The sequence below is a fragment of the Cervus canadensis genome, chromosome 8, assembly GCF_019320065.1.
Source record: "Cervus canadensis isolate Bull #8, Minnesota chromosome 8, ASM1932006v1, whole genome shotgun sequence".
NCBI classification, from domain to species: Eukaryota; Metazoa; Chordata; class Mammalia; order Artiodactyla; family Cervidae; genus Cervus; species Cervus canadensis.
Window position 1 is genome coordinate 20,062,388 of NC_057393.1, and position 12,649 is coordinate 20,075,036.

General features: G+C 50.3%; 1 protein-coding gene across 5 annotated transcripts in view; it reads right to left on the reverse strand.

The window, feature by feature from the left end:
- RBM20 (RNA binding motif protein 20) overlaps positions 1–12,649 on the reverse strand; it is a 194,595-nt gene that overhangs the window by 19,936 nt on the left and 162,010 nt on the right. For all 5 annotated transcript variants that reach the window (XM_043475465.1, XM_043475469.1, XM_043475467.1 and 2 more), the window contains exons 8-9: positions 6,025–6,104; positions 3,457–4,105 (exon numbers count right to left, since the gene is read on the reverse strand). In XM_043475465.1, coding sequence (XP_043331400.1) covers positions 3,457–4,105; positions 6,025–6,104 — 729 coding nt within the window. The remainder of the gene's footprint in view (positions 1–3,456; positions 4,106–6,024; positions 6,105–12,649) is intronic.

Sequence of the window (12,649 nt, forward strand, 5' to 3'; positions counted from 1 at the left end):
CTGTTTTTTTGTAGAAAAACACTTGCCAACCCCCGGTTTAGAAGCTTGAGGAGGATATTCTCCCATGACTTAAACTTTGGCCACCAAAGCAATGAGTGTTCCCGGATGTTCTTGGGAGCAAGCTGCATTTTCTCGACAACTCTGGCCGAGGTTGGCTCAAAGTAAACCACTCTTGCTCTGATTTCTTACGAGCAGACACACCTCTTTGCTGACAAGGAGCCAGCCCAGCTGGGAGCTCAGGGCTGACGGGTTTAACTAGTTATGACCGGCCAGGAAAGGACAGTTCAAATCCTCAAGTCTTTGCCTTTTCCAGTGTTTGCAGCAGAATCTCTGCTCTAGTCTTCTGAGCTGACCTGAGCTCAAAGCAGCTCCAAATGCCTTTTCAGCCCTCAGAAACCAGAGCTTCTACCAACAGGGGGCCACTTTTATTTTCTGTCTTCCCGAATAAATTACCCACCATCCTCCCTTGTCAAAATAAACAGCCTGTACCCTTCCCAGGCAGTTCCTGCAGCCACACATCCAGATCAACACAGTAAAGAGACTCCCTCCAGTTCTAGCTGGGAGAGGCAGGGACAGCCGGCCTCTGAAAAACCCCTCGCCAGAAGGACCCCCTGCCTTTTGTCCCTGCAGGCAAAGGAGACACCGGGGTGCCTTTCAGGGCATCCCTAGACCTGGGACCATTTCCAGGTGACAGCAGCTTATGGGTAACAGACAAAGGCAACCAATACACTCGCGCCTCCTCCCGCCCCGTCATCCCCACCCACCAGCTCAGGGAGCAAACTATTAGGTCCCAACTATTGCAGGTGGCACTGTCAGGACCGGGGTCACTGCTAAACCACCTAGTAACTGGTCTCCCCCTTCTGCTTGGCAGCTTCCTCCCAAGTGTGCTCTCCCCAAGGTCCTCGGGAATGATGATTCCAAAATGTAAAAATGATTATATCCTCCCTGCACCTTCTTGCCTAAAAGCTTCATTTCCTTCCCCTAGAACTTAGAATAAAGACAAAACCCCTCAACCTGCCTGTAAAGGTCAGCATGATGCAGACCTCATTGACACATCAGCCTCACCTCCCACCATTCTATCCCTGGCTCTCTCTGCGCCAGCAGCACTGGCCTCCAGCCACAGGGCCTTTGCACATGATATCCCCTCTGTCTGTTCTCCTTCCTTTTGACCCAGTAAATACCCACCATTCCTTTCAACTTCAACAGGCACATCCTAAGCCAGGAAAACCTCTGGTTTGTTAAAGGCACTAGTAGCACTGCCTCCTCCACCTCCTTAACACTTAACACTCATACGCATCTGTTCAATGAAGGAATTATTTGGTGAGCATGTTTTTCATGAGACCATGAGCTCCGTGCAATCAAGAGTCATTTTAGCGTTGACTCACAACTGCAGCCCTAGTGCCAGATGCTCCATGAATATGAGAATGGAGACTGGTAGGAGAGGGTGGAGTGAGTAACAAGTAGACACCTGCCCCCCAGCAAGCATGGGGCTCTATCTCGGCTTTGAACTGAGCATGAGTTCTTTTGATATTTCTCTCTCCTGTGGATTGTTTTTCCTGCGGGCCATGCTCTGGGGACCCCTGGGGCTCCACCTGACCTACGGACATGTTTTGTTTTACACAGTTTCTAAAACATGGGAAATTTCACACAGATGTCTGCCTCTGGACTTTGGTCTTGCTCTAAGAAAAGGGAAATCAGACAGCACAGGGTGTGTGTGCCTGCACGGCAGCCATAGAATGAAACTGAAAAGTGGCTGGCCCAAAATACAGGCATTTCCTCCTTGGTCCACCACATTCCCAGCTCTTCTCCCTGGCTTTGGTCATGCTACCTGGTCTGTGTCACTTGTCTGGTTTCCCTGCTCTAGGCATCTGGGTCTGTAAACCTTGGTGCCCCTGCCAGGAAAGTGGAGGAGAGCCTCTTTCCCATGTTGCCCTATTCACTGCCTTGTCTTCATTCTTTTTCTTTTGGTCTCATGGTCAGGGCAGAGCCTCATGTCTGGCTGCGGCCTCCCACAGACACTGAACAGCTCAGACAATGGCTTTGCCCGCACGGGCACTCCCTCCAGACTCTCCCAGGGTTTCCCATGAACACAGTCTTGTTAAAAGTCTTCCAGCAGCCTTGTGATCACACCCATTTCACAAATGAGAAAACTGAGGCCAAAAAGAACAGGGTGTGACCTAATTCTCAGAAGCCAGGCTTCTGCCTCCAGAGTCTGGACTCAATCATTCATTCCTTTGATAAATACTTATTGAACGCCCACTCTGTGCCAAACCCTAATCCAGGAATTAGGGGGGGACTGGCAGTGACACAAATTCCTGCCCTCATTGAGCTCACAAGGGGGTTGGGGTGGGGGAGGGCTGGGAGGGAGAGCAGGCCCTATACAAAACAAAGACGTTAGGACATAGATTAGGAGACAGATGCCACTAAGAAAAAGAAAGCAGGGAAGGATGAGAAGTGGGTTGGGATGTGGTGATTTTATGTGGTGACCGAGAATAAACCCTGGAGGTTGTGACAATGAGTAAAGACACAGGAGCTGAGAAGGGAGCCATGTGGACGGGGAGGGGAGGGGTTCCCAGGCAGGGGAATGCCATACAAAGGCCCTGTGGTGAAAGGTGCCTGGCATATCGTAAGAAAGGCAGGGACCCTGTCCTTAGCCTTCATTCCCCAAGTTCAGTTGTTGCCTGTTCTCTGGCTCCTGGGGCAACCCTGTAGGTTATAGGCTGTTCTCAAGATGGTGATGAGAGTTTAACATCAGTGGGTCACAAAGAGGACTGAAGTCCTGCAGCAGATGGTGAGCCCTGGATGAGGCATTTGGATGGAAGGTGCCAGCCAACTGCTGAGCGTTTTTATTCCAGTGGAAGGAGAACACTACATCTGGAGAAACACACCAAGCCCTGGGCACCCAGTATAATTTAGTGGGTGGTGGTGGCTTCTCCTTTACCACCTCTCATCAAAGCCCAACACTGGTGGATGCTTTTGGCAGGAGAAAGGATGGAGCAGAACAAAGGTCTAATCTACCCTGGCAGAGTGTGTGGGTGCAAACACCTCAGGGCCACTCCACCCTGGACAAACAGACAAAATCCAACGGAAGGCCTCTGCATCAAGTCCTTGCTGAACTTCCAGTAAAGGCAGGAGGGTGCCGTGGGACTTGGAGCCACATCACCTGAGTGTCATTCCAGTTCCACCATTTCCTGACTGTGTGTCCCTGGGCAACTAACTTAAGCTCTCTGGGCTTCAGTTGCCTCATCCACAGTAACGATAGTATTATTACTAGTATTTCCTCCTAGGGTTGCTGTGAGGATTAAATGAGTTGAGATAACATGGTTAGCACAGTGCCTGGCACAGAGTACACATTCAGTAAGCATTTCATTCATCCCATAAATGTTCATTATCCTTATTAGTCTTCTCCCTGGGACCTGCCTCTCCTCACCTGGAGGAAAGGGATTCCATCCTTACCTCATTCTCTGCCATCCTATCTTTTCTGTCATCAGCTCCTTCTTGGTCTCGATCAGGTCTCTTGGCTCTGTTCTTCTCACTCTGTTTGGCCTTGGTGCCCTTGGGCTCCAGCCCATCTTCCCTGCCCGAGTCGTCAGCGTGGGGGTGCCTGCCTTCTCGCAGCCTGGCCTCATCTTTCCTCCTGGACCTCCCCGGGGCATCCTGCTGGGGCTTCAGGTACTTGTCCGATTTGCCCTTGGACTCTTTCCGGTGGTAGCCGTCTTCTCGGCTTTTGTAGCCCGACGCGGAGTGGAGCGGGTTGGGGGACCCAGACCTCGGGTGCTTTTCTCTGTAGCCCCTCCCCACTTCCAGTCTCTCATCTAACTCGGCTTTGTCTAGTTGCCGGGGGTAGTGCTTGCGATCATGTGTCCACGTCTCCGTCCTGTCCCTCTTGTCCTCCCCGTTCTCCCTCCATGGCGCTGGGCCTCGCTCTTCCTCCCTCCTGGCGTAGGGAGAGTGCTCCCACGAGTCCCGGCCGTTGCCCCAGTCGGCCCGGGAGGGGCCCGGGGGACTGTGAGAAGAGCTGCAGGAGGTGAAGCTCGGAGTGTGGGACCTTGGGGACAGCGACCGGCTCACTGGACTTCGAGATCGCGGCCTTTCTGGGCCGTACCTGGCGGGGGGGGGGGGGGAAAGGAGCCGCTTTAGAATATGTGGCACCCGCAGGACCCCCCACCCCGGCCAGATACACCCCATCTCTGCAATAGAGCCACGGTGCACGTGACCCCACCCGGCCATGCGCTCTTACCACCACTGTGCAGAGCGCCCAGAGTGGTCCAGGAGCAAGCTCCGCCTCCCTCTGCGCTTAGGGAGGGATTTTCCCTGGGCGCAATGCTGGCTGCCCTCTGCTTCTTTCCTCATAATGCTCCTGGGAATGGGGATGAATAATTGGGCTGGTTTGACTCAGCCACATCTCCTCTTGGAAATGAGCTACCCTCAGGGAGCAGGAGACTGTCCGGGGGAGCGGGGTGGAGTTTGGGGTCGGGCAAGGTGGCTCTGGTCCAGCCTGGGGGGAGAGGCTGCCTAACCTGGGGTTCAGTCAGCCGACCTCTTGACTAGGAGACCGAAGTCACCCCTACACCTGGCCTCCACCGAAGTAAAGGCCGCCTCTTGGCCTCCATTTTTCTAGGAAGGCATTTGGGGTTGGAAGAGGCCCTAGAGCTCTGACCTGCTCATGTATCAGATGATGAAACAGAAATCCAGAAAAGGACCCGAGCCTATCTAGGGTTCAGAGCAAAACTTCCTGGTCACCTGCCCTCGGGACTCTACCACAGAACTGCAGGGGCATGCTGCGGCTTCACACGTGTCCTAAAAAAACTCAAACAGCCACGATATTTGAAACAAACCAAAATCCCAACCCTGAACAGCTGCAAACAAAGATAGACACACACACAGTTGTTATTGAACAGGTCAGTTGAGTCATCCGCCCAATATTCTAAAAGGATGGGGAACTTCCATTTGGTTTCCAAATACAGGAAAACCACGCAGTCCTCACTGACCAGGGGACAAGAGATGTGGCTCCTTGGGACCAGCTTTGACCTCCTCTGGGGATACAGCCTGGGCTGGGCCCTCTGCGGCAAGGTTAGAGCGCCACCTGCGGCAGCTCTGGGTAAAAACCACAGATGCTCAGCTTCCTCTCAGCTGCTCCCTTGTTGTAAAGGCATATATGAGCAGGCATATATGGTACATATATGGTATATATGCCATATAAAGGCATATGTACCAGCTGCCGCTCCTGCTGTTCTGCACAGTGGCCTCCGCAGGGACTTCACTCTGCAGGGCGGTGACAGTGGTGAACTTGCAGCCTCAGCCTGGCAGTCACAACTTCAGTCGGGAGAAATGAGTCGGAAAACTGAATGCACTCAATGTTGAGTGAATGACCGGTCAAGTCACACACGTTTCTGCACCTACATTCAGCTCAAGAAAAATCAGGGGTTGTCTCTAAACAGAAGACATACACATACACCTACCACACTCACAGCCCACCTACACCCACACCACACATATCACGCAAACACACACACAGACCCCATAGATATACCACACGTACAATACACATACACCCACACTGCACACAAACACACACCAGACACCACACACAACACTCTACACACATCAAACACACATACAACACAACACACACAATACAACCATATAACACAAACAAAATACACACACTGCACATAAACATACACACATACAATATACCACATACACAACACAACCACACAGCACACATACACCACACACACTTCCAGGCCATTTTAGCAGAGTGTACCCTTGCCCCTAAGAGTCATATATCAGCAGACCCTCTCCTATATGCCTTTACAACAAAGAAGGAAGCTGAGCATCTTGAATTTTTCTGAGGTTTAACCTGAGCACTCGATCGGACACAAAGAAGTGTAATGCCCAGAAAAAGCTGACGGGCAGGATGACGCAAGGGCAGGGCACAGAATGACTCAAGTACCCCTAAGAAAGGGGAGGATGTTCCAATGACCCAGAATCTGCCCTGAGACCAAGGCCGGGCCTCACCTTTCTGCTTCCCGGAACATGTCCCTCTCCCTCTGGGAATGGATGTCCTGGATGATGGCAGCCACGGTCTTCCCAGGTTTCTAGGCAAAGTCAGAGGGTCACTGTCAGACCTGAGAAGGCCTTGCAAACACCAGAGGGAAGCAGCTAGGACTTGGGTTCATTGCCCCATCCACCAACGGGGGAAAAGAGCCTTCTTAGGGGGAGAAAGTTTAATCCAGAGGATGAGCAGTATGAGCATAATGCTGAACAGTCGGGGCTGAGTGGTCCAGGGCACATGGCATCCATTAAGCTGGGAAGGAACAGGTCTGAGGCTCACTATCCAGGTGAGGGGGAAAAGCAGCATTTGTTACTACCCACCTCCCACCTCCCTCCAAAATAAAAGAAAATATCCAATATGTGAAAGGAACAAAAGGAAAGAGGGAGGGAGGGGAAGAGGCATTACAACTTAGAAAGAGACTTGAAGATCAGAGAATGCAGCCCCCACACTTTACATCTGAGGAAACTGAGACCCAGAGACATCAAGGCAGAGTTCTGCCTGGCACAGCTCCAGTCACCAGCCACGCTGTGTTCTAGGGGGACCCCTGGAGTTGTGCTGGGTTAAGGAACACATATACAGAGATGGTTAGGACTTGGCAACCGGCATTTTAATTCCAAGGTCCTTTCCACGCCCCCACGCTTCCAGCAGCTCCTGACTACAGCGTGGTTCTTTTAGTGGGTCATTTAGTGCTAAATGGAAATCTGCAAGGTGGGCAGTGCAGGCTGTGAGCCAGGTTTCACAGCTGAGGATACAAGTACCCAAGGCTCCACCCTTCCAGAAGTCACCGTATGGTGACTGTGCCAGGACAGGACCAACCCCAGCCCCCAAATCCCAACCAAAGCCCTTTCCTAAAGCCAGCGTGGACAAACAATAAGAAAACAATAAAAGTAAATGGTTAAAAATGAAATTCATGAGCACAGAAGGATGGAAGCATTTTGCAAAAGAGTACACAGAATTCGTCCATTCAATTAAAATGGATGGAGCAGGGTAAATTTATGCTTTGTGATTTATATCCCCAAAATTGTTGTTGTTGTTCAGTCGCTAAGTCATGTCCAATTCTTTGCAACCCCGTGGACTGCATCACACCAGCCTCCTCTGTCCTCCACTATCTTCTGGAGTTTGCTCAAATTCATGTCCACTGAATCGCAGATGCTGTCTAACCATCTCATCCTCTGCTGTCCCTATAATACTGATGTTTTAAAAAGACTTCAAAGCCCTTAGTCTATAATGTCAATTTTTTACAAATAATTTTCTTAGGAAATGTAATTAACTGTTCTTTATATCCTTATTTTTTTCCCCCTATGTATTGGGTTGGCCAAAAAGTGTGTTTAAACCCAAATGAAGTTTTTGGCCAACCCAACAGTTAACAAAGGATCATGAAATCTTAGAGCCTATATGGATGTCAGGTATCACCAAACACCTCATCTTATAGATGTGAGACCCAGGGCCAAAGATATGAAGTGAGCTCCATGAGCTGGGTGCACAGCCACTGATCTGTGTTACTGATGCCATTGAGGGTTGTGCTGAGGAATAACAGAGGGAGGAGAGAATTAAGGAGGAGCCTCCTGTGGTTTCAGAGGAGACGTCAGGGCTAGGACTTAGGGAAGGGATGTAAAATGTTCAAGCCAGGGAAGGATCACTTGTCAACTTGAATCACAAGAGAAGAGAAGAGAAGTCAGTGATCGATACCACTGTGGTTATAAAGGAGGAGGGGGAGGTCAAGAGCCAGACCATCCTATTCAATAAAACGCTCAGGAGCTAGCACAGGTCAGGATACCCACCTGAGAGCAGGCCTCACAGTTTTGGCAAATGATCCCTTTCATCTGACCGTAGCTATAAAGGTGGCCCCTCTATAAGCCTACGAAGTGTCACCTATGAGCAACTAGATCACCCAAGCCCTGCACAGCCAACTTGCACCCTAACTGCTTAGACTGGACCAGAAGCAGCAACCCAAGGCAAGGGAAGCAAGGGAAGGAGCTGGGGCTGTGGGTCTGCATGAAGAAGAAGGCTCCTGCCAGAGTGCCTCCTTCCACCCCACTGCAGACCACCTGTCCACCTGCCTGAGTTGTTGGTAGAACGAGAAGGTTGATCTGAACCCACTGAGTGGTCTTCTTCCTGCCTGTCCCCTCTTGGACCACAAAGTGAAAGTTGCCTCCTGCATCATCCCAGGAAAGGCCAGCCTGGGATGGCTGGTCCTTAGGAGACCCACAGTATCACTGCCTCCATGTGGGCCAGCCTGGGAAAGCCCGTGAGAGCCATCAAGACCAAGAGCAGAGACGTGGGACAAGATCTGCTGGCACCAGGCAGGCCCAAATCTGTCCTCACCCTGCCAAGCTGGAACAGCCCAAGATTAATGAATGTGCCCCCACAGCGGGTGAAATGTACCATGGCAACTTTTCAAAACATCCAAATTCCCTGAGGGGGCTGGATCAGGGACTTTCTGTAGCAAAAAGAGTCCCCAGGGCCCCCAACACCCTTCTTCTACTCTCTAGAACCTCAGGTCCTCATGACTGTCCTTCTAGTCTGGACCCAGAAAAGCCTGGGGTGAGAGGAGGGGCCTGGTCAGGGAGCAGCTGAGGTTCTGTTGGTTACCCAGGGCAGCAGCAGGGTGGGCTTGAGACCCGCAGGGAGGAGCAGGTCAGGCCAGTGTCACAGCCAGAGGTGTTCTAGGAGCTCTCGGACCCTACTGACCTCCATCGTTACAGACAACAGCCCCTCGGGCCCTCCTCTTTCTGGATGCCTTGCTGGTGAGGGGGCAGAGCTGGCCAGTCAGGCACCACAGATAAAAACATCCTCAGTGGCCCAATGCAATCCCCTGGGGGTCAGAGAGGTGCTTCTAGAGTTCTCTGGGGGCTAGAAGAGCCTCTTCAGGGCTTAAATATTTCCTTGCCCTTATTTTCTCAACCACAGAACAGCTTTGTGAGGCCAGTCAGCCCAGCGCCCCCTGAATTTGCTTTTATTCAGGTGGCATGGCTGGGTGAAGCAGGGAATGGGCTTGTTGACCAGCAGCAGCACTGGGCCCCTCATGGAACGATGAGTTTCATGCCACGATGACTGGCTGGAGAGATGGAGGGATGGGTTGCAGAGAAAGGCCACAACAATCTGCAAACACTATATGCTGGAGATGGCGGTCACAGGCACCGTGACTCCCTGCTCCGAGGACCGGAGGTCAGTTCCTCTATTTTAAGTGATAATTCCAAACTGTTGGCACTCTCTGGCCCAAACACCCTGCCAACTGCCATCTGAGAAGGAGTCAGAAGTGGCCAAAGGCTTTCAAATAACAGAATCAACTTTTCACAACCCTAAGAAAAGCCTCTCTCAACCTTCCTCTTCAGGCCTGGCCTCCTTATCTTGTGGTTAAAGGTATAAAGGAAGCAGGTAAAAGAAAGCCATAATCACTGCAGAGGAGTGGAAAAAGAAGAGGATGGAGTAGGTGTGTGATGATGTTTGGATATACCTCTTTATTGTAGAATACTTCAAACACACACAGAAGTGGACAGGATGGTATATTAACACACACACCCAGACAATGAATCCATTTCCACTGTCAACCAGCCCCCAGGGGACCACTTACAATGCTCTCTGTCAACACATCTTGCTGCTTTAAGGCAAGAGTGAGATTCCAAGCCCCATACAGTCCCAGGGAAGTATGATCTCACAGGGAGTCTCCGTGGATGAAGAATCTCCACCCAGGAAGAGCAGCCCAGCCTTGCTGCCAGCTGGCAGGGTCACCTGGGGTCATGGCTTGTTGCCTGTGGGAGACTCACCTTCTCCACCTATAAAGGTGAGATAATGAGGCCCACCTGGCATCCACTGAGAGCCTCGGGGCAGAGAGCGCGGTCCTGATAAAGGCCACGGAATGCTGGGCCAGCATAAAAGAAGCCGCTAGAGAGTTTCGTGCCTCCTGACCCCTCCTTGGCTGTTTCATTTGTCTCAAGAGCCTTAGGAAGACGCTGACACCTTGCAGATGAGCCCTGAACTTGTCAGAGCCACGTACTGTCACAGCATCCCTGATTATTTCTGTATCACTGTGCTTTCCAGGCTCTCCATCTCTTCTCACCCACCTCCTGCCCGGAAGCCCCCTCTCTGTTTAGTTGCCTCATCCTTCAAGGCTCTACTCGGGAATCTCTCCCTTCTTGACACCACCAAGTCATACGGCCTTTTGCCACTGATCTTCTAGGAACTTGGAATGGATGCACTCAGGTTTAAATCATGAGATTAACTTCTCTGCCCAGTGAGATAGCAAACTTTCCCCCAAGTGAGGACCTTTCTCATGTTCACTGTAGCTCTTGGCACCACATCTTACATGGAAAAGACCCTCAGTCATCATTTACTGATTTATTCTCCTTAACCAAGAGATCATGGATCACTCACAAGACTGCTTCCCAGGGCCAAAGACTGTCTCTGTGGGTAGAAGGCTGGCAAGACCAATGGCTCTGAAAATAGGCCCACTGTTCCCAAACCACCTGGAGCCTCAGTTCCACCCCAATCTACCTGATGAGAGTCCCTGGGCAAGAGGACTTGAACACTTCCCTGACAGTTCTCTGATGGAGTGACTGGAACACACAGTTTTAAACTACTGCAGGTTCCCTTCTGCATGTGAGATGCTATGATTCTGGAGAAGTCTCTACAGAATAATCAGTCTTCTCATGCAGGTCTGCAGGAAGGAAAACACTCACTTTTTATCATTCTTTCAGATTTTCTCACTCATTTCACATGTTTGTAGGACACCTATTGTGTGAAAGTTACTGTCCCAAATGCCCTGAGGAATAGAATCTCAGCCACAAAAGAGTGAGACAAGATTACCAGCATGAGGAAATATTTGAGGAAAGGAGAAATGCCTTAAAAAAAAAAAATCTCTCCTTCTTCCTCCTCCACTTTGTCTGGTGAGCAAAAGGTAAAATAACAGGAGAAAGACCAATCAAAATCTCCCCTACCTCTGCAAGCCCTGGCGGGACCCCACGTGGTGGCCCTTTGGCCCAGAGACACATATGGACACAGTGCTTTGCTGTCTGCCTCCCCAGGAACCACCCCGTCTCCAGCCTGCTCCCAGGATGCAGCCGGTGACATGGTCTGACCAATCACAGCACAGCTACAGGGCCTGGCTCAGGGAAGCGCATGTATCAGAAGGACTTCCCTGGTATCACTAGGAAAAACTCTGGCTTTCTCTTGGTGAAGGAAAATGGGAGGCCGAGGAGCCAGAGATGCTGGAGTCACTGAAGCCATCACGCCACCTAGAGGAGAGAGCCAGGGGCTGTCAGGGGCCATCCCAGGGAGACCCCAACAAGGCCAAGGGAACAACAGAAAGCAGAGCGGACAGAAACCGAGACCTAATGATAGCACTTGGGTCCTGAATCCAGCCATGCCTGCAACCCAGGGCTACTCTTGTTTTTTTCGGTTCCATGAGCCAATATATTATTTTATTTACATTAGCCAGTATGCTTTAATGGAGATAAATTTCTGTCACTTGCAGAGAAAGTCCAAGCTGATTCATGTCAACATGGGAACCATAATACACCCGTTACTATGTAATTGAAACAAGCTCTAAGATGCTTTCACGTAGAGGCAGTGTGACTACTTGGGGAGCACAAAATCCTCGCTAAAGGTCAGGATCAATGCGTTCTGGCCACTTAGAGTGTGCTACAAGGACCAGAAACATTGACATCTCCCGGGAGCTCGTGAGAAATGCAGAATCACAGCCCTGACCCAGGCCTACTGAATCAGAAATTTCAACAAGATCCACAAGTCATGTGTGTGCACGCTGAAGTTTGAGAAGCTGTGAGAATACCATCTCAGCTGCTTAATGACTGGATGACTGTAAGCAAATTATCTGATTTCTCTTTTTTTTTCACATGGACAACGGAGATCATAAAAACACAATATGGATATGCACAAAGAGTGCAAAAACAAAACAGTCCTAAGATACAATCATGACTCTTCCAGTAACTATGATCTTGGGTCAGTTACTAAACTTCTATGAGGCTCAGTTTCCTTGTCTGTAGAACTGATAATAATACCCGTCCGACAGGACTGATGTCAGGATCAGTAGATAATGTCTTAAAGTGCTTGGCACATCACTTGACCCAGGACTCAATTAAAGGTACATATTCTCATTATTATTGTTGTACTATTTTAATTACTGTTATTATCCACCCTACACACGTCACAGGGGAGGGTGATTGTGAGACTCAAAGAGACCATGTATAAAAAAAAAAAAGATGCTTAAAACAAAAGAACACAAGGTATAGTCTGTTACTGATCTAGAAACTGAGGTTCACAGAGGTGAAGCAATTTGTCCCAGGTCATCAAAGCAGGAGGTAGAGGCCAGGCTGGTGCTACCACCCTCCAATCTGGGATAGGTCACATGGTTGTTGATGGTTCTATGTTTATGTGCTCTTCCTGCCACCAGCCTGTGAGTTCCTCTGCAGACTTGTTGCCGCCATATTCATGGCCCAGTTCCCACTCACAATGAGCACTCAGTGAACATTAGCTGAATGCAAACTTTGATCATCTGACCCATTTAACCCATAGTTTTTGCACCACCACAAAAGACCTCCCTTGATAAGGGACCTCGGTGCCGTGGTACTT